Consider the following 22,058-nt stretch of genomic DNA (forward strand, 5'->3'; position numbering starts at 1 on the left):
ATTGTCAAGTGACTCTGTTTATTTCCCCTTTTTCTACACTCAGCACAATTGCAGTTACTCATTTAAATTCAGATAATAAGCTTCGTGAGGGCAGGGAGGATATATATAATATGCAGTAAGAGTAGGTATGCAGTAAATATTTGTCGAATGAATGGATGATCATCTCAAGGACTGTTAACAAGAGGGATCCTGGTAGACCTCCTCAGAAGCTGTGGCTGCCATCTCTTAGCAGCCAGTTCTGTCCTCACGTCCTAGGCCTATTGGCCTAAAATTTTGTATAGGAAGGTGGAGAAAGTGGATCAGCTTTCTCCAATCAGCTAGCCAGTGGCCCCGCTGTTGATATGACAAGGCTACATCTCACTGACATGCTCAGGCCACTAGCAAACTCTACTATAGACTGGAGGTTTCCTAAGAACAGCTGAGAACTGGGCCATTTCAACTACGGCCAGTTAGCTGCAAAAATGTGTGGATTGTCTTCCTTCCCTGGAACCCGACCCCTAGAATGCAGGAAAGTGCTAAGGAGCTTCACAGATGAAAAGTTGGTTTCTGTCCCTGAGAGAGGACCTAGTAAAGACAGGAAGCTCTTCCTGGAAATGTACACATCTTTATATATTCTGACACTAATCACCTTCAATCATGTGTGGTCACTTGACAACGACTGTGAATACAAAATAAGATAGTCCTGGCCTTGAAGGAATTTGTGGTCTAAGAAAGATGGAGGAAAGACAAGACAGCAGAGCTATGTCCTGTGATGATCCCAATAGCCTCAATTGTAAGATTTCAGAAGAGGAGAAAGTCATTTCTGACATAGATGATAAGAAAAGTCTCCCTAAAAATAGATAGATTGAATTTTTTTTAAGTGGTGAGAAGGAAGGAATGGACAGAGGAAATGGAAGGATCAAAAGCACAGAAGTAAAAACGTTGTCAGGTGCAAAGCTGGCATGTAGACTGATGTGAAAGAGTCTAGGAACTAACATCTGTTGGGCTCTCACGTGTGGACTACTGGGTGAAAACTACTTATCTGGTTGCTCTAAGGTAATACAAGTTTTTAGTCACTTCAAAACACAAAACACAGGCTTATTTAGAAATCAAAATGCCTATCTGTTCAGAACTTCAACCTTGCTTTAAAGGTAGGATTTCATTCCTCCCCTGCCCCTACTATATTTGGCACTATTGCAGATGAGAAGCCTGAAATCAGGAGAAGAGTGGTCATTGATCTCTATCCTTCTTCACTCAGCTCTCCTCTTCAGTCCTCTGGCTAACTTGTGACCCTTCAAGGTCTCAAGTGCAGGGAAAGGAAAATAAGTTCAGGGAAGCAAGAAAACTCTTACCTGATCAGAACTGTTGTGGTGATCTGGCAATGCTATTCTCTGAATGTGACAAATGTTTAAGTCTGACTGTTTTTCATAGGGGGCACTTAAGTAGTTTCTTTGGAGATTTACCTTTCTCCTCACCCCCTCCACTATGTCTAGGAGTCTTTCACCTTGACTAGGGCATATGTATCTCCATTCCAGGTGGTCATTTACTCTTTCTTCTGTCCTTGGGCATCACAAGATGACTACAGCTTCTTTCTTCTGAGTTCTATTTACCCCTTCAAGCAGTCCTCTTGGACAAGATCTAAAATGACCCACATGGGCTCCCTTATACATGGCTCACTCTAGTTTATGTGTAATGTTCACACAAGTTGTGTACCACCAAACTCTGGGAGTGCGGGCCATTCAATGCTTCCACCTTGCTTTGTTCTACCACCAGAACAGCTAACCAGCCCCTTGTTCATACTTTGGATCTTCCAGGTAAGAGCTAGACAGTATTCTATTGAGCTCCCCAAAATGCAGGGGATTAATATCAAGTGCCCAAGGTGGTATCATTAAAACTGCTCTTTCTCTTGACTTGGCATGAAGGGGGAACCTTCCTTGCAAGTAAAAACACATTCCAATAACTCTTCTAGTAGTCAACCACCAACTTTTTTTAAAATCCAAAGTACAGATGAGAGATTAAGAATTGTGTAACCTGTTTTTATCCAACCCCCTCCCCATGAAAGTCCTGAATCATTGTGCTCTCAGACTTCCCTTTGAAGTGTAGTGTCTATTGCCTCAGTGCTTCAGCCAGAATTTCTTTTTAACATTTTGTTACACTATTTTTGTTATCTATCTTTAAATTGTCACTATAATTTTATAAGGTAGAAACCTATTCTCATTTCAGAGGATACAGAACTGAGTTTCAAAAGGACCAAAGTAACAAGAATGGTTTTTGAATCCAGATCTCTCTAACTCAAACTCTTAGACCATTCTAGCATAGAGGATACATGTGGTTCAACCTAGGTACTCAATAAATTTTCATTGAATACCTAAAAAGGTCTATTTTCCTAGGTTATAGAGGAACACAAATGCCTTGATATTAATTGATAAGGAGTGAGAAACCACTGAAGAGCCACAGATGGCAGTGGTAAACAGAAAGATGTGATCAAGATTTACAAAAGAATTTAGAAGGGAGAAAGTAGAGAGAGGCACTTTAGGAGGCCATGGAGACAGTTGAAAGAGTAAGTTATAAAGGACATTGTGAGTACTACTTTATTATAGTAATGAGGATAGAAGCCAGGTTGAAAGAATTCAAAGAAAGAATGGGCAACAAGGAAATAAAAGCAGCTACATGCCAGTTTTCCAAGATGTTAACATCTGAATGGAGGTACAGAAATAGGTTGCAAATCAGAGAAGCTAGCAGAATCAAATAAAGAATATTTTTCTGAGACGGTGAAAGCGGATCTTATTTGTAGCCAGAAAAGCCAGAGGCAGAAAGAATCTGAAGGTGCTGGAAGCAGTTTTTGAGAGATCAAGACTAGGGGAAGGTAAAACATGAGGGATTAACATAGAAGAAAATGAAGGCTACATCTTCCTCTAAGACAGAAAAAGAAGAAAGAAAGTGGATAAAAAAAAAGAAAATGGATAAATAAACACCTATGTGAAGAAGGAGGAGGAGAGCTGGAAGAGGAGGGGAAAAAAGGAGGGAGGGAGGGAGGGAGGGAGGAAAAGAAAGAAAGGGAGGGACGGAGGCAGAGAGGCTGAAGGAGATTGCACCTAATATAGTAAATTTTTATCAGTAAAGTAAGAATCAAAATAATGGTCAGGAGAGTTGGGGACCAAGAGGTAACAGCATTAATGTTTGAGGAAGAGTTTGAAACATCCATTGTGCTATGTGTGTTCAGAAATCAACTATGGAAATCAGCAGTGGATGAATAAGTACCACCAACCACCCAGGGCATTGAGGTTCAACAGTATGATTTCACAGAAGTCCAAATCAGCAATATTCTGTGGTCAAGGAGAAAAAGGAGAGAAAAGATGTGGCAAGCAATTTCCCAAGCTGGGCACTGCAGCATGGGCTAAGGGCTGAGAAAGGTTAGTTAGCAATGGTAGAATTAAAATTTCTAGTCATGGCATCCAGACTGAACAAGAAAGGCAAGTGAGGTCAGAAAAAACAATTAACAGATTTGTTAAATTATCCTGGGCGTTATCATTGGAGACAAGTACTTGCTACACTGGGTCTGGGAAATGGGAAAGGTATAAGGAAACAGGTTATGGTTATAGACCAGGCTTACCTGACTTGGACTCTCAGAAGTGGAACAGCACCTGGGCACGCCAGTGCCAGGTACGACCCTGTTAGTGAAGAGGTCATGTGCAACAAAGTGGGAAGTTCATGGTATGTGACCTTTTTGATCAAACTGTGAGGAAATCTTGAGCTCAGGGACTGGGAGACAAAGGAATGGTGATTTATAGAAAAGCATGTCTTCAAACAATAAGAATCAAAGAAAAGAGGGGGCACCATTGTGGAAGAAAACTCTTGCTTTCCAGAGAACATATTTTACCTTCTAGTCTGCAATAGCCATTTTTTTATTACAAGATCTAAATAGGTATATTTGATGCAATTTTACGCTATAGTTGTCCTAAGTCTTAAATGAGGGATTAACATAGAAGAAAATGAAGGCTACATCTTCCTCTAAGACAGAAAAAGAAGAAAGAAAGTGGATAAAAAAAAAAGAAAATGGATAAATAAACACCTATGTGAAGAAGGAGGAGGAGAGCTGGAAGAGGAGGGGAAAAAAGAAGGGAGGGAGGGAGGGAGGGAGGAAAAGAAAGAAAGGGAGGGATGGAGGCAGAGAGGCTGAAGGAGATTGCACCTAATATAGTAAATTTTTATCAGTAAAGTAAGAATCAAAATAATGGTCAGGAGAGTTGGGGACCAAGAGGTAACAGCATTAATGTTTGAGGAAGAGTTTGAAACATCCATTGTGCTATGTGTGTTCAGAAATCAACTATGGAAATCAGCCCTGATTTCCAGACATTTACAGACTATTCCTATCAAACACAAACACCAGAGACCTTGTTTATAGTATATACTGACTTGGCATGACTGCACTTAAACTCTTTTAGAAATATTAGCTACAGTCCCTTTTATATGTCTATGAAACCTTTAATAAAGACACAATGAAGACATATGACGAGCTTCCTTTTGTCAAAATGGACACCCTCATTCTGAAAGGCAACTCTGTGGAAGTATCTCAATATGTAGATTTTTGTCTAGCCTTTGCCTACCAGTGGCCATAAGTATCAAGTCATAGAGTCTCAAGTTAGCTGATACATGGTATGGTATCATTCAATTAAGATTATTAGAGTCTGGGGGAGGAATAAAAATCTATGATACCTAAGACATTAAAGAAACTGAGTCACAAAGTCACTGGTGCCAAGTCACAAAGTGAATCAGGGCCACAAACAAGAATCTTTGGATCCCCTTTAAGAAGTTCATTTAATATCCCATTGATTTTAAGATCACCTCTGACACAGAATCTTATGAAACTTAGGAATAACCTGAACAAAACTCCAAAGATGTCCATCATTGCCCCTGCCCAGCTCCTTGAACCTTCATAAAAGCTGTTTGGGGAGACTGAGCAACATCAGGCATCCACCAGCTTTCCTTACCGGGCACACCTTGGCTGAGTCTCCAACATCCTTAAGAATTCCAGGAAGGAGACCTATGGCTTCCTTTTAACATTAACACCTGTCCTCTGGCTCTTCTCCCCCTTGCAGCTCCGAATGTCCTGGCTCATCCATGGAGTCTTGAGGGGAAATGTCTCCTTGGTGCTGGTGGAGAACAAAACTGGGAAGGAACAAAGCAGAATGGTCTGGCATGTTGCCACCAATGAAGGCTTGAGCCTGTGGCAGTGGACAGTGTTGCCTCTTCTCGATGTGGCTGACAGGTGAGCCTCAACCCATTCCTATCACTCTCTTTTCCTCTGTCAGCCAGGATGCCAAAAGGGATCATATCTTCCCTCTCCGCATCACTTCTACCCAAGATACACATCCAGATAAGCACATACGTGTGCATATACACAAATATGTATATACACATACATAATTACACATGCACACACTGCAGACTTAGAGGGAGCACTGAGTTTCTCTGTGAGATTTCTATGCTAATGAGCACTCATCTCTTGCATCTGGTCTGGCCTTATTGGCTGCCTCCAGTTTCTGTAGCAGGAAGAAATAAAACTGAACAACTCATATTACTACCAAATAATAATCAGGCTTTCTATGTATATTTCATTTTCTCTTAATTAATGTATTTTGCCTTATTTTCCATTTGACATTTTATTTATTCCTTATTAACAACAAAATCTGTGATGTGGGTAATAAAGACTTATCATGTTCCCCATTCCTGCCCTTTTGCAAGATTCTCATCAAGAGCCAAAGAGTTTCAACATCAACAAGTTGGCCTCAGAGTGAGGACTGGTGCTCAGGTTAGTATAAGTCCAGGATTTTGTGGAGTCAAGTCTCTAAAGCAGGTAGATAAGGGAGATGACAAATTCTTCAGTAAACAGAGGAGTGCTTCTACCAGAGGCCCTAGTTCCTGTTTGAAATCTATCAGTGGTAACTTTGTGACCTTGAACCTCTCTCGGTCTCAGTTTCCTCATCTTTATACTGAGGGTTGGACTAGAAGATCATTGACCCCGTGTGACTCTAAAATGAAGCAGTAACCACTGAGATCAGCTGCCACTTGTCTCTCCAGGATGGCACCAGTCTGCCACCTGCAGTCGGCCTGGATCAAGCAGTGCCCAGCACAGCAGCTCCTGTGACTCCCTGATGCATTATACAGAATCCCGGATGGTTGGCGCACTGATCTGTTCCAGACCAATAAAGGCAGGGGGCAGAGGGTGGGAGTTATTTCTATAAAGGGGGCACATAAATAGATCTGGAGGAGAAAGCCACCTTTAATAGGCTAAATGTCAAGCCCAGCAATCCAGAGCAGCCTCTACATTAAACTCTTAAAACCCATTCAAATTACCATCCCAGTGGATCCACCTTTGAAAAATGAGGACAAAGGCCTTAAAGCAAGGCAAGGGTGATGCCAGTTGGCTTTGTAAATATAAAGCTAGGTCTCAAATTCTTCACCCAAACTTCAGTCTGCTATTTCCAAAAGCTCAAAACTTGAGCTATGCTGCCATAGGAAGAAATGATCGTCCTCACACTGAGCACCAGCTTCCCACTCCTTCAGATGCGTGTGGGTTAAAGATCAAAGCCTTTGGACATCCTGAGGCTCAGTGCTGCCCCCAGGACAAATGGATTTAATTAAAGTGGAGGAAGGGGCAGTGTGGGCACTCCCTACCATAGACCGGTCTTTTGTCCTTCGGGATTGTGGGGGTTGTATGCAGGGGATGGAGAACAGGAGGATGAGGCCAGAGCCATCCCTCCTGGGAGACACTAAATTAATTCAGATGAATCAAAGGGTTTTTTTTTCCTCCTCAATCCAGCAAGTCCTCTCTCTTTCATAACCACTCCAGGGGATTTAGAGCAAGTAAGATGTTGATTCTGTTCACTCCCATCCACTAGAGTTTCATTTGAAAGAGACTTTGTTCTCAGCCTCCATCCTCCCTGTTAAAGGCTGTTTACCAGACTGACATTTCCAATATTGATACTGAGACCAAACTGTCTAGTGGGAATTCAGACAAAGGCCAGCATGGTTTGATGATGCTTTGTGACCTAGTAAGCGTGCAATTACAGAGCACACGAGTACCCCCATTCACCGAGAGCCTGCACACCACTGACATGCTCTGATATAGGAAGCTACTCCCCCTACCCAAAGCTAGAGATGATATAGAAGGCTTCAAGACCCAGAGGAAAATAGAACTGCAGGAGAATGAGGCATGGCCGCTTTCAGTTACTAAAAACACTTGCCACTTGCCAATAGATATGACTGGCCCATAAAACTAAAAAAGCACTGTGGATGAAAGAATATAGGCTTTAGTACCAGAAAGTCCCAAGTTTAAAACTGTCTCGGCCACTCAGTAGTGGTGTGACCCTAACCAATCACTGAACCTCCCTGGGCCTTGGTGCCCACATCTGTAAAGTAAATATAATAACAATACAACTTCACACATTGTTTTTTTTTTTTTTATCTATGATAGAGAGAGAGAGAGAGAGAGAGAGAGAGAGAGAGAGGCAGAGACACAGGCAGAGGGAGAAGCAGGCTCCATGCACCGGGAGCCTGATGTGGGATTCGATCCCGGGTCTCCAGGATCGCGCCCTGGGCCAAAGGCAGGCGCCAAACCGCTGTGCCACCCAGGGATCCCACCTTCACACATTGTTATGAGACTAAACAACTGTCAAAAGCATCTATCTATAGAAGTGTCAATGAATTTTATTTCCCACATCCTCCATCCTCATCCCTCAATTATATAGTCTCAGATAACTTATTGAAAAAATAGCACAATCACAACCACTGATCTTCCAAGTTAAGCCATGTTCTATAAAACAGACATAATAATATTTACCTCTGAGGCTTAGGGAAGTAGAGTGCTTGGTCAACTGCCTGGCCCACAGTAGGTAGGTGCTCAGTGAGTGATAACTACTACTACTACTACTACTATTAACAATAATAATAATAATAATAATAATAATAATAATAATGTCTCCCCACCTAAAACCTCAGAAGAGGATGGGATGGCCAATTTAGTAATAGTAACCAGTCATGAAACCATAAGATAGGGGTGAGTGTTCTGAATTTGCTGTCATCAATGTTGTGTAGACTCCTTATAAGGGGAAGTCACTGATGGAGGAAGAGCAATAAACACATTCTTCCTTTTCCTCCCAGGGAGAGTGAGCTATAGCTGCAAGATTGCTAGAAAATGAAAATGGGAGGAGGGAGAGATAGAGGAAGGAAATATATAAGGGAAGAGAAGGAAAATGGATAAATGACAATGACCAACTCTCTTTCTCCCCACTCAGAGGTAGGCATTAGCACCTTGTACCTTATTCCTTAGGCAGGTCCTGGCTTCAGCTATTCAGCACCCTATTCAGCACCTGGACAGTTCCTCAACCAGGGACCTTGAAGGATCAGGAACTTTATTCCCAATGCCGTCCCAAAACTCCTCCGCTGCTAGGTTCTGCAATATTACGTTACGTTACATATATTGCAAAGTTTTTGGAAGAAACTTTATTATGGTTTACAGGTTAGCTCTAAACTGCTCCTGGGTTCTAGAAACCTTTTAATTCAGTTGTACCTTGCTAGATTCTTACTTAGAGACTTTTGCACCTTCCATTTTCTCCACCTAACATGTTCTTCCTCTACCTTCCTTCTCCCTAACTACCACTCTTCCTTCACTTTTTAAAGATTTCTAGACTAAACAGTTTACCTACAATATTTTTTCATGGCTCCTGAAAAATCCCTATAATAACTTGTCACTGTTTACTATCTGGGTTTTTAAAATATTTTATTTATTTATTCATGAGAGACACAGAGAACAGCAGAGACATAGACAGAAGGAGAAGCAGGCTCCTCAAAGGGAGCCTGATGCAGGACCTGATCCCTGGACCCGGGATCACACCCTGAACCAAAGGCAGATGCTCAACCACTGAGCCACCTAGATATCCTTTTTCTTTTTCAATACATGAATATACATACTAACAAGGCAGGGATCAAATCTGCCTCCTTGAGCATCTAGAACTATGCCTAACACATCATATGCCAATAAATGTGTGTTTACAGAATGATGTGTTGAGAGAAATTGCATACATTTCCAAACTCCAGCTGAATTAACTGAGAATTTCACTGCTGGAATACTGCGTTCAGTCTAACAAAACAGATAAAATCACGTTACAATAAATACTGCTACAAAGTGTTCTGTATATCAAAGCAGCACCTATGTCCCATCAGATGAACCCAAGCAGCGTTTGTTACTCTTATGACAAGGAATTTTCTTTAGAGACTTGCCTGGTACCTGTGCTTCCTTTATCTCTGGTCACTGTTCTGTCAGAATCACTTTATAAGAAAGACTTTGATCCTAATTGTGTGCCCTAATCCTTGTGAGCAGAGATCTAGAGCTGAGCACTTGAGAGCAAAGAGCTATATTCACATTGTTTCCACCACATAGTAGTCCTTCTGTGAAGGCTCAAAGAATATGCCATCAGTATATAAAGGTTGATTATGAGGAGACACTGATCCATGGAATGGTATTTCTTCTGTCCATTTACATACAGGTGAAGGGATAGAAATAATGCCACAGTCTGTCATCATTATGAAGTGATATTAACCAACTATAATATCACCATACTATAAAGACTAACAAGAAAAATCTCTACAAGTAATACCCATGATGTTTTGAGCAGTGCCAACATCCCTGGAATACAGATATATGCTTTCAAGTTAATTTTGAAGGACATCACCAATTCAAATATTGGCTTGATATGTGCTTAAAGTTATCTCATTACTTTACATCCGCCTCATATAACTAGTTTTCTTTATTTCCTCCCCACTCAGTTGCCATTCTTTCTGTTGGAATTAATCCTACCTTTTCTCAAAATGGAAGAAAGGCACAGCCTCTCCTCTTAATCTGTCAGTCTCTTATAGGAACATACCCCTAGTTTTCCTCTTTATAATCATATATCCTAGTAAATTAAACACATATATCCCACACCATCTTAAGCTTTGACGTGCTTACAGAGCAAAAGCAGGTGCTAAGTTCAATTCATTACCAGATGGATTTGGAAATACCATGGATCAAACCTTGTCCCACAAATCACTGCAATCATACAGCCAGATAAAAAGTACATAACTTAATGTGCATGTGGAGGCTCTCTTCTCTAGCATTATCATTATAAAGGCTTTTAGCTGTACCCTATATACATAGTCTAACAAGAAAAAATGTTCCATCTGAAGATATTTAGATTTCTGTTCCTTTTGTATCCTTTGTCCTAAATGACAAGTAGTGTGTTTGACAAATGCATCTTTCGAATGGGATCTGTTAAACTGAGAGTTATGTCTTTATGTACTTGGGCCAAGCTCCACAGAGCCAAAATTTCTCTCATATCCCATTCTTGTTTCTCATCCACAGAACCTCTGCTTGAGATGGGGTATTATAAGTAAAAATACTTTTCCTTTGTGTAGCATCTTTCTGTGATGAGAATGACATTTTCATTACTTATTCTTGCCTGAGTAGAGAAGTAGTAACTTCCAGGGAGAATAAATCCAGAAATTTCCAATGAGCCTCAGTTTTCACGTCTGGACAAATTCCTAAAAAAATATGTTTAATTCAGATTTTTGTAAATTGAATCACAGCTTCCTCATAGAGCCATGAGCAAAGTTATAAATGATAGTGATTGGAGCTAGCATTCATTGAGTACTTACTGCATGCCCATCACTGTCACAAGTACTTAACATGCATTATCTCATTTCATCCTTAAAACATCCCTTGGAATAGATACTATAATTAATCCCCCTTTTTAAAAGAGAAACATGAGTTCTAAAGAGGTTAAATAATTTTCCCTTAGCCTTTAGGCTAGTCTACTTCATGCGTACATGACTGAGGAAATGAAGGCAAAGTGCTTGGCATGTAGTAGAAAATGTAATGTGATAGCTGTTGTTATGAACAAAATATTTGGGTTTTAGATTTTTTTTAGGACACACTTCTTATTCATTTTGAGTTAGTTTATTGTCTTTCCTTTGCATCTTCCACCACTGAAATCCATTGTCTACTTCCCCAGCCCGGGTCCTGCTGAAGACCACTCCTCATCCAGCCCTTGCCTGCTCTCCTTTCACTCCTCCAGCCTGCACAGCACCACCAGCATAGGGAGAGTCTCTCTTTTTTTCTCCTGGGACACAATGGCCCTTCCTCCATGTGGCTTTTCAAGTTACCACTCCTGCATGTCTCTGACTATCTCCACTTCAGAACTAGAGCATACATCATAATAGCCATTTTTTTCATTTGCAAATGTGTTAATGTACCATGTCTAACAAAAGCATAAAAATAAAATATATTTAGTTATACATTTAACAAATCACCCTCGATTAGAAAGTAAAGTTCACTTCCATAAGGACTGACATAGAAAATCTAGGTCATACAACGCTACACAGTCCCCAGGAGAAGTCAGCAGAGGGTCAGGCCCTTCCTGGTTCTTCACTTTCTGCCTGCCTTCCCTTCTGCAAAAGTTTCCATTTGTAGCTGCTTTCCTCTGCCACTCCAGGAAGGAGAGATGCCTATGAAAGGAGCAGACATCACCCCAGCAAATCCCACAAACTAGTGTCTGCTGCCCTCTACTAGTCAGGCTACATGAACCATCACAGCAGCTCCTAGAACTCCTTATACTCTGCCCACTGTTCCTTGCTCCCACAGCAGCCATGCACCTGCCTCCCTGAGTACTTTGCCTCATCACAACCCTAGGTGACCACTCTGTCCCATAATTCTGGATAGCTGTAGCAGATGTCATCCCTCATTCTCAGGTTAGAAGATGGAGGCACAAAAGGGTTAAATCAAGGTACAGGTAGTTAAACATAAAGGCTCTTCCTCAGAGCTCCTTCCATCTCCTTTCAGTCCACCAGAGAACACCTACGAAAGCTCTAATGTAAAATGGTACTAACCTCCAAAGTCATTCAGATACTATGTATTTATCCAGCCAACACTTACTGCCCTAACCAGTGCCAGGCGACAGGTTTACCTGGACAAGCAATGTATTTCAGCCCTCTAGGAATGTCATCTACAGGGGGAGCCTGGTAGAAAACCAAGACCTCTGCATCACAGGACAGTGAAGGCCAGGAAAGAGGGAAGCACAGACAGAGAGAACAGCATGAGGCTCAATAAAGCCACAGCTGTTGAGACTCTTTGCTTGCCAAACAGGCTTCTCTCTGGTAGCCAGTTTGGGGTTCTCCTTCTGCCAGATATGCCCACACTAACAGAAGCAGAGAGCAATGAGTGTCACCCTGGGTAGCCTGCATTTGTTTATTCATTTACTATCAAGATATGCACATCAGGGACTCTCTTGGGAGTGGCCCCACAGGCTTTCCAGTCAGAGATGGGGGCAGTAGGAAGGGGAAGATCTCAAGGCTCTCTTTCTCAGGTGGCAACTTTCCCTCCTGAGTGAGTCTGACTGCCTTGAGTCCATGTACACAGGCAAAACTCAGCACTTCCAGGACCCTCTTCACAGTGGGTAAGGGAAAAAAAGTGTTCTCTGCCCCTAACCAACTGTGGCCCTTCCTGAAGCTACAGGGGTGGGGATCTCAGTGTGCTTATTAACATCAGCCTGAGTCAGTTCTCTGAACTGGGAGAAAATGGTAGGCTCCCGGGCAATATTAGGCCAAACGGGGTGAATAGCATTGACTATAGCTGGCAAGTTCAAAGCCCTTCATGGACAGCTTGACCTTGCTCCCCTTACCTTTCTCAGAGAGATGAGGGAACTAGCATCCCAGAGCACTAGACCACACTCCTTAAATTCACCTTGCCATACTCAGGCATATCCCTAGTCCTGGCATGATGTCGAGTGTGTATTAGGGGATGGCTGTACCCTAGTGTGAGGGAAGTGTACTTCAGCCAGCCAAGGGCTAACTTTACCCATCATCCTACCCCCAGCAGTGAGTTAGTCATCAGCTCAACCATGTCAGATACATGGAGAACACCTAAGTAACTAGGTTTGTGCTACATGATATGTTAGTTGGGTAACATTACCCAAAGTAATATTAAACCTCCAATCCTCAGGGATGTACAAAAAGAAACGTATTTCTTGCCCATGTGAAATCCAAAATGAGTGTGCTAGTTGAGAGTGGCCTTTCATCTGGTCATTCTGGGTCCCAGCCTCCTTCTTCCTGTGGCTCAATCCTTTTCTCCAGTTTTAGAATCCTTTGCATTAAGACAACCAATGGAGAAAGAGCATGGAAGTATCTCACATAGGAAGACTTTTGTGAGTCATCACTTTACTCACTCTCCATTGGCTAGAACTCAGTTACATGACTGTGCTTAACTGCAACGGATGCTGAGGAATATAGTCTAGCTGTGTGTCCAGAAGATGGAAAAATGGGTTTGATGGGGAGAAAATGAAAAGATATGTTAAAATGAATAAGCCAAGGAATATAGCCCCTATCTCTGAGCATCTATCAGCGTGTCACTTGAGAATACCAATTCCTTGTTTAGCTACTCTGAGCACTGATTAGTCTTTTTCTAGAACCTTCATAATTCACGGCTGAAATCAACTCCAGGACCTATTCTAAAGCATGAATATTTCATTCCCAAATTTTATGATGTAGCAAAACCTGACTTTCTTGCAGAAATCACCCTAGAATTTCCCTCACTGAATTTTTCCTTTCTAAAATCAAAACATAAACAAACAAAAGATGTTTTTGAGAAGGCTTAAAACTAGCAGGATACCATAGGATAATGGTTGGCAAGTTTGGCTAAACATGATTTTTAAAATTAATTTTTGTTTGTAATGCAGAGCCCTAGGCTCCAGACATAGAAATTCTGACTCAGTAGGTCACATATTAGGCCAAGGATACATACTTTTTAAGTTTCATAAGTTATTTTGATGTTTGACCACGTTTGGAAGTCACTGGCATAAAATGTCAGATTCAAATGTCTTGTGGGCAAAACAGGGAATTGAGTGACTAGGGAAGTATCATTGCCACATTGTCAGCAAATATGTATTAAGCCCCCAATAAGCAGAGGGGAAGGAAAGGGATATGTGACCCAGGCTCTTGCCCATCACAGGGCCTGCATGCTGGGTGTGGGGAGAGACAAAGCATATGCACAGAGAGGCAAACAGCAACACATGTAGTGTTGTGCAGAGTCCAACAGTATGACCAGTGTTCAGATGGCATGGTGACCTCATGTCAGGGGGCATCTCATAGAGAACATGGATTATATCAGGAGTCAAGATGGACCTTGAGGAAAATTTAGATCATCCAAAAGTAGGAAAGGGACAAGAACATTCCAAAGCAGGCCATTGGGATTAATGGAGGCTTATAGGCAGGAATGTTTTATGGGGGTTCAACAAGAGTCATCTAGGTTGTGTCAGAGAATCCTGAGCCATCTCCTTGGGAGAAGGTGAGCATGAAAATTAAGACACATATTTTGGACTCTTCACTATGGGTAATGAGAGTCATTGAACACAGTGATAGGCTGGAGGATGGGAAACAAGAGCAAGGAGGCTGTTGAAAGCTGCCTTCCCTTTTCCATGGGAAACCAAATGTGAAATGCTCTGAGCATGGAAGCAGACCTTAGAAAGGAGGCAGAGGGGCTGGAGGAGAAGATGCCTCTTCTGTCACCTTCCAAATGGCACCATTTGCCCAGTACAGCCTTGGGCCAGCCCTCTAGGAAGAGGGGGAGAAATGTGGCTGGTGGCTCAGCAATGTAATGTGCAGCCAGGCATAGATACATACAAATCAAACATTCATAACTCTGAAAGGATCTGGCCCTGTTTCTTTCTCAGAAAATATCCCAGATCACTGGAGCAAGGAGTAGATTAGCAATTCTGAGCTTTAAATCCTATTTCTAACACTGATTTACTGTGACGTTTGGGACAAGTTGTTGCTTTTGATTGCTAAGTATCCACAATCAAGAGTGCAAAGCAGTGAGACCGATCCTGCCTGTGAGCCTGGTTTTAAGAAGTTGCTCAAAATGGCAATAAGTGAACCCCTTTAGAATAACAGGATATTCAGATCTGCTAAAGATTTTCTTGGTAATATCCACAGCTCAATATTCAAGTCAACATATGCACATGTTTTTATAACTCTTAGTGCCTCTGAAAATGTAGACTTAAGTTCTTGGCCCTTCTCTTCCCAAGCACAAAGTTTGGAATTTAGAAGATAACTGTGGTGCTGATATTTGAAGTAAAGTAGAATCCATTTCTATACATCTTGTTCTCTTGGATCTCATCAGTGTTCACCTCTTCCACCCTCACCTCTGTGCAGGTGATGCATAGTCTTTATCTCACCTGAGTCCCATACCTGGATTTCCAACTGCCCACACCTTCAGTATGTCCCTGTGTACATTCTGCTCCCATGAGATTCTTCTGTCCAGAGCCCTACCATTACCCTAGGCATTCAGTTATTCAAAATCTTTCTTGACTTCTCTCTCACTGCCCAGATTCAATGTTTTCCCAGTCTGTGCAATTCCAGCTCTGTGGGTGCAGAACTAAAGAAGGGTTTAGAAATCTCCTAGCCACTGAATAATACAAATCACAAGTCATCTAAATTCCTCAAGGTCAAGGTTGATGTTTTGTGTATCTCTATATTCCCAGCTGCAGAGATGATGCCTGATATCAAAGCAGGAGCTCAAAAAATCTTTGCTCAAAGGCAGAGGGGGAGATATATGGAACTTCTAGCACTCCTGAGGAAGCACAGATTTCTAATAAAAAATATAAAACAGGAACAATGAACTAGAATCTCCCACGCTAAAGAAAAGCTTCCATTATAAAAAAAAAAAAATACCCACATTACATAGTTGTTGTTCGTTTTTTAACCAAGATGATGCCTAATAAATTTCAGTGACTTACCCGGGCCCCGCCAAGAATGTAGCCCAGTATCTACTCCACTCTACCTTTTGAAACTCAGCCCTCACAAAGCAGAGAAAGCTGCTAATTCATCTTCATTAAGATATTTCTTTATGAGAGAAAGGAACCAGCAACCACCCCTTTCCTGGGTCTTCTCACCGTGGAAACTGCCTCCATCTCTGGCACCATCTCAGCTCTCAAAGCCATAGGCTGACAGAGCAGCAAAGAGTAGAAGAGGCCAGTGTTAGAAATGTCTCTGTGTTGGAGAAATGGAGACATTCTCCACCTGAGAAAGGTGGAGTGGACATTCCGGTCTCTTGAAAAGAATGGATGCAGGTGCCATCTAGCTCTGGACAGCCTTCTAGGCCCCCAGTTGTTCCAAGAGATCCCTGGAAGAAGTGCGTTACTTTTCCTCCCTCTGGATACTGGACACTTTTGAGCCTGTTGAGTGAGTATATTTGTACCCAGGCACCTCCCCTGCTGGGCCAGGGCTACAAAGAAGCAAGATCTACCCTTCACCTTTCCCCTCAAACCTAGGGCCCAGGAGAGCTCAATATACATAGCCCAAAATGAGAAAATGAAATAGCAAAATAGGAATTTGCCAGAGAAAGGCTTCTCCCCACCCTGTAGTCTGGTGAACACTCCTGTGGCAGGCCTTGCCAATTGGTGGCCTGCCAGGGCAAATGTGGGAACCAGAATAATTAGTCACAGACAGCCAGTGCCTGGAAGCCTGGGACTGAGATTGTTGAAGAGTGTGAGTGGATTCTCTGTGCTTGCTCAGCTTGGCTGAAAACTCATTTTCTCCCCAATCTACCCCAAAGGGCTCCGTTACAGAAGCCAGTTCATTGTGAAAGATCTCCATGGCCTTGGCAACCTGGGAATCTCTCTGTATTGACTCCCCATCATGCTCTGGGTGTCATGATGCCCAGAGGAGAAACCAAGTCAGAAGATGGTAAATTACTTCTGAGGGTTGGGGCTGAGCAGGAAGAGAGGATGTTCCCAACTACTGAGAGTGGTTTTTAATGTCCAGCCTCACTTTACTGTCCAGCCTCACTTTACAGACTTCTAGAGTCAAGCAGGGCACCCATGTCCAGCGCTGGCCATGTTGATCTCACCCAGGCTGGTCCCGGGAACCCAAAGCCGGCCACTGGCCCCTCCTCTTCAACTGGTAACTGAAGTCAATTATGCAGATAATAGGATGGATGCGGCAGGGCTTTTTCATCACATACATTATTCTAATAGAAATGCATACAGCGACCTGGTCTTTGTGACAGTCCATTTTAGAAGACTTTTGCCGAGCAAATCAAGTGCACAGTGAGAAATTGGAGAAAGCATTTTTCCTCAGCAGTATCTTCCAGTTCTATCCTAAGCAGCCAGAGCCCAGACAAGCCCCAGCTGCGAAAAGGGATGCAGAACACTGCCCCGCCCCCTCCCGAGCCCACTAAATGGTCCAGAGGAATCTGAGATGTGGTGCCCATCCGTTAAATAAATGCCTTTTACCCAGGCCAGCCATTCTTTCTTGCTCTCTCTCTAAAGCATTTGCTATTCCCTCAGTCCACATTCAGACACACACCTTTTTGTCAGCTACTTAAAATCATTAAGTGAACTTAATTAGGTTTGTCAATCCCTAAGGCTGCCAGGGTGGCAAATAAGGCATTATACTCAATGTCCATTAACAGTCTGTTGTCTGAGCAAGACTGCGCGTTTTTGAAGCTGTGCACGAGCAGCATCAGTGCTTCCTTTGCAGAGATCTGCCCAGTGAGTCTGGGAGACACCCAATTCCAAGGCTGTGTCCTCTAAACTGGGCCCACTGCCCCAGTGGCCACCACCCCCCCAACTCCCCAGGCCAGTTTTCAATAGGCCTGTCTGTAAAGCTGAGCAAGATAGAGTCAAGGGGTACATTCTTTGTGCGAAGACAGGCTCCAACCACGATCTCTAGCCAAGTCTGTTTTATCAACAAGTTCCAAACCCCACCAGCTGGAAATAAAGAGAAAAAGCAACAATAATCCTTGCAATCAAAAGTGTCTTATTTGGAAAGATGGAAAGAGCTGAGCAGGTGTGAACTATTGAGGGGCAGGGAGTGAAATCAATTGCTAAAGGCTAGAGGAGCTCAGCTGCCATGTTCTTAAATAGCACAAATCAGTGAGGGAGCTGGAGGTCCCCCAAAGAGCTCACTCTTCCCTTCTCCTTGACCAGGCTGCCCATGAAGAGGGAGGGTTAAGTTCTTCTAGCTACAGGGGCTCAGCTTTCTTTCTCCACATGGAGCTAAGGCTTTAGGATAAAGTGCAGTAGAATAACCTATATGTTTATTAGAACCACCTGACCCCCATAATCCTGGCAGTAATGTGGATTCCTTGCCTTCCCTTAGGCCCAGAGCAGTCTAACTGGTGCATGCTAGAACTTTCCCCAATCCTAGAACAGTCTAATTGGTGGATGCTAGAACTTTCTCTCAGCCTCAGAGCACTCCACCTGGTATATATTAGAACTCAAGACCCGAGGCTGCAACTGACCCTGGAGATGACTTGGTATCTGTTCCTTTGGGGGAGCACAACAGGAAAGACTGGTTGTATCTGAAAGACCGAGAGCCTCGAGGATGTCTCACCCATCTTCAGCAGGTTGGGGGGAAGCAGAGCCAGGAGCAATCTCTTCTTCACCTAAGGTTCAGCTGAAGACGTACAACTAAGTACCATTGAAAGCAGAGAATCCTGAATCTCCTGAATGTGGGGGGCCCTGATAGCCACCCAGCCCCTTGGCTAGTGCCCCCACAGAACAGAAACCTCCCTAAGGGGAGGTGGGCGGGGGGTGGGGGTGACTGGGTGACGGGCACTTAGGGGGCACTTGATGGGATAAGCACTGGGTGTTATTCTATATATTGGCAAATTGAACACCAATAAAAAATAAATTTACAAAGAAAGAAAAAAGAACAGAAACTCCTAGATGGGTCCTGCTGTCCCCTCCCTGCCCCAACACCTGCCATCCCCAGACCCCATACACAGAATGCCTCTGCTTCACCCCTGCCCTCCTTCACACCTGCCATCCCCAGACCCCATACACAGAATGCCTCTGCTTCACCCCTGCCCTCCCCCCACCCTCATGCCACCCATCCCCTCCTTGCAGCCTCTAGAGTCTGGAGCATTTGAGGCAGGGTTGGCAGGGTGGCCTTTGGGGTGGACGGAGGCAGCAGTGCATGTTTACATCTGACTCGACATCTGATTGAGTCTTCCCTGATTGTTAGGAGTGTTCCTGACTCCAACTATGTGCAATTCCCTGTGTCAATCAAACTCTTTTAAACGGCAGCTGCCACTGCTGTTGCCTTGCAGAGCACTTTAGAAACTCTTCTATTTAGAGACCATTCCAGCCCCAGCCTGCATCATGCCATCCATGCTAAGAGGCCCAGTGGCGGGTTGAGAACCTTGCAGCCCTAATCTCTCAGTAATGAATGAAGGCAGAGAGGAGGGAGAGAGAGCAGAGAGGGGAAGAGAGCCATGCAGTCTCCCTGCAAAGGTACAGTCAGGGCAAAACAGGGTTTTTGTCCCTCTCCTCCATGCTAAGTGGGCACACGCAGGTAGTTCATTCACTCTGGTACCCCAAGCCACCTGGAAGGTATGTTGGTGATGCTCAGCACCTGGCCTGACCCCTCAGCATGTGGATGATGGATTAGGAGGTGGTGACCCAGAGTGGAGAAATCAGAAAGGTGGGCTGTGGGGCTCTTGCCCACTACTCTTCCACCCAGGGATGTGATTCTTGCTAGTCATCATCCCCACATGGCCCTGTGTACCTGTTCTCCTGCTGCCTGTGAACAGCATCTCTCTCACCCTGGCAACTGCTGTAAACAGAACAAGATGACAACATTAGGGCCCCTGTTTGCCTCCCGAGAATCCCAGGCCCGGCGGGGCCCCAGGTTACACTGGCTTGAGCTGGGAGCTCATCCAAGGACCATGTCCACTGGGATAATCTAAGGAAACCATGACCTTCCCGAAGCTCATGGAGAAGCCTGATGTTGTGTGTGATACACACATGCCGCTCCCCATCTTTGCATCCTTCCACACCCCTCACATAGAGCCACGAGGGCCCTGCCCTGCTCTGAGCTATCCCCCACTCTAGTTCATCCGGTGCAGATGCCCTCTTCTCACATCTACATATCTGAGTCCTCACCTTCCTTCAAAACCAACTTAAATGCTACCTTCTCTGTGAAGAGACCTCAGTGGGTTTGCTGTTAATATTTACAGACTGCTCTACGTTGGTTACAGACACTCCCACTCATATTAAATAATTCAGAGTCGAATTATTTAATATTTAACAATGGCTGGGCGCTGCATGGAGCAGCCCCAATGGAGACTGATGGTGGATGAGACGCCAGATCCTTGAGATCCCCCTCACTGTGCAAGGGGTTGACATTTTAGTTGCTGAATAATGGGAGAAACTAGGGGTACCAGGGAAGGACCCAGGCTGCCTGAGACAACAAGCAGGGGACACTTAGGGACAGTTGCTCTTTATCAGTTGGTACAGAAGCATTCTAATATTTTAATAATGACTTTGCCTCTGCCAGGGAGTGCCCACTGATTATCAAGCCTACCCATTTTTGCCTACCCTCGATGCCAAAAAGTGAAGGAGGTCTCCTCAGAGTTTCAGGGAGTCCTGGAGCCAAGCCCGAAACTGCAAAATGGGTTAACATATGGAACAACCCCTCAGGAAGAGAAGTGCTCTGTGTGGGTGAAGTAGGGGGAGCTGTGGACTGCTCCCCTCTCACAACTAACTGCTCTGGGATCGGGGAAGGCTGACACAAAGTACAGCAATGAACCAGCCATCGGTACATGTCCACCATGCTACGTCCTGACAGGTGACCAACCCACACTGTTCCTTACACACACTCCTCTTAACACACATACAGGTTCTGGCTGCAGATTGTTGCGTGGTGGGGGCAAGGATCCAGAGCCACCGTGGCTTTTGACAATATCTCCATCAGCCTGGACTGCTACCTCACCAGTGAGTTCACCCTGTCCCTGGCACTTGCTCCCAACCCAGACAACCCCAGGCCCCACTATCCCTCTGAAACCTAAGCCCACTTGCCTGTCCCACCTCCCCCGGGGCATCCTCCTCTCTCTCCCTTAGACCAAGTCTCCCTTAACTCAGCCCATGGGCTCTTCTCTTTTCTAGTCAGTGGGGAGGAGAAGATGCCACAGAATACAGCACCCAAATCAAGAAATCTATTTGAGAGAAACCCAAACAAGGACCCGAGACCCTGGGAAAATGCAAGAGAGACCCCCGTCTTTGACCCTACAGGTAAGGGCTCAACTTACAAATTTGAGCAAAGTCATTTTTTTGGTTGCAAAAGGCAGAAGAAAGATAAGGGCTGTGATTGTGGTGGGGAGTTGTGTTTAAAGACTATAACAGTCAACTTTTAAAAGGAACATCATCCATACCCTGGCTATGGGGCTGTAAGAGGAGGTTGTTTTGGGGTGTCTTATTACCTGGCCAAATGGAGCATCTGGAAGTTGTGCAAAGGAGCAACTCTCCTCCATGCCTGGGGAATACCCAGGCACCAATACGGGAGAACCAAGCTGATCTTTCCCCAAACTTGGTCTCTTGATATCACTCCCCATCTACTGAACAGAGCAAACCTTATGTCAGATTTCTTCCTCTCATAAAGAGGGTTGGGCCCCAAACCAGCATTATTTGTTGCTCAGAGCCAGGCTAGCCCATCATGAGGAAAGGCACAAAAGCTTCAGGTTCAACACATCTCCTCAAAGCTTGGCTCCCCTCCAAAGCTATTTGACTCCACATCTTCCAGGCTAAAAGACTTCTCTCATAGAGACTCTTGCTGCTTCAAACACAGGCTTCTTCAGCCTCTGGCCCTAAACCATGGTGTGACTTCACAGCTATTCTTTGTGCCAGGAGGAAGTCTCTCAGAATCAGTCCCCAAAGCCAGTATGATGTTCTTTAACAGTTATTAGACCTGTGAGACTGGCCCCAGAGAAGCTGGGGCCTGATACCAGCAGGTCAAGGGGTTCAAATCCCCAACTGGGCATGGGCACCTGGGTATGGGAGTAAAGTAATTAACCTGGAGAAGCAGGTGTACAACACTGTCCACCCATACAATGGACACCCATATACTCTGTTCTATAAAAAATCACTCTATTAAAATAACAATAGATAAATGAGAAATGTCTAATTTCTACTTTCATATGAAATCCTTGTTTAGTGAAAAGTCCAAAAAAAAAAAAAAAAAGAGAGAGAGACTTTTACCTTCACACT

At 43.9% G+C, this 22,058-nt stretch overlaps 1 protein-coding gene across 1 annotated transcript in view; it reads left to right on the forward strand.

Annotated features, from left to right (window-relative positions):
- The window catches only part of ALK (ALK receptor tyrosine kinase), a 673,225-nt gene that overhangs the window by 574,145 nt on the left and 77,022 nt on the right, over positions 1-22,058 (forward strand). Inside the window, exons 9-11 of the mRNA XM_026016017.2 lie at positions 5,079-5,248; positions 20,695-20,789; positions 20,961-21,086. Of these exons, the coding sequence (XP_025871802.2) occupies positions 5,079-5,248; positions 20,695-20,789; positions 20,961-21,086 (391 nt within the window). The remainder of the gene's footprint in view (positions 1-5,078; positions 5,249-20,694; positions 20,790-20,960; positions 21,087-22,058) is intronic.

The sequence above is a fragment of the Vulpes vulpes genome, chromosome 8 (genome assembly GCF_048418805.1).
Source record: "Vulpes vulpes isolate BD-2025 chromosome 8, VulVul3, whole genome shotgun sequence".
Classification (NCBI taxonomy): domain Eukaryota; kingdom Metazoa; phylum Chordata; class Mammalia; order Carnivora; family Canidae; genus Vulpes; species Vulpes vulpes.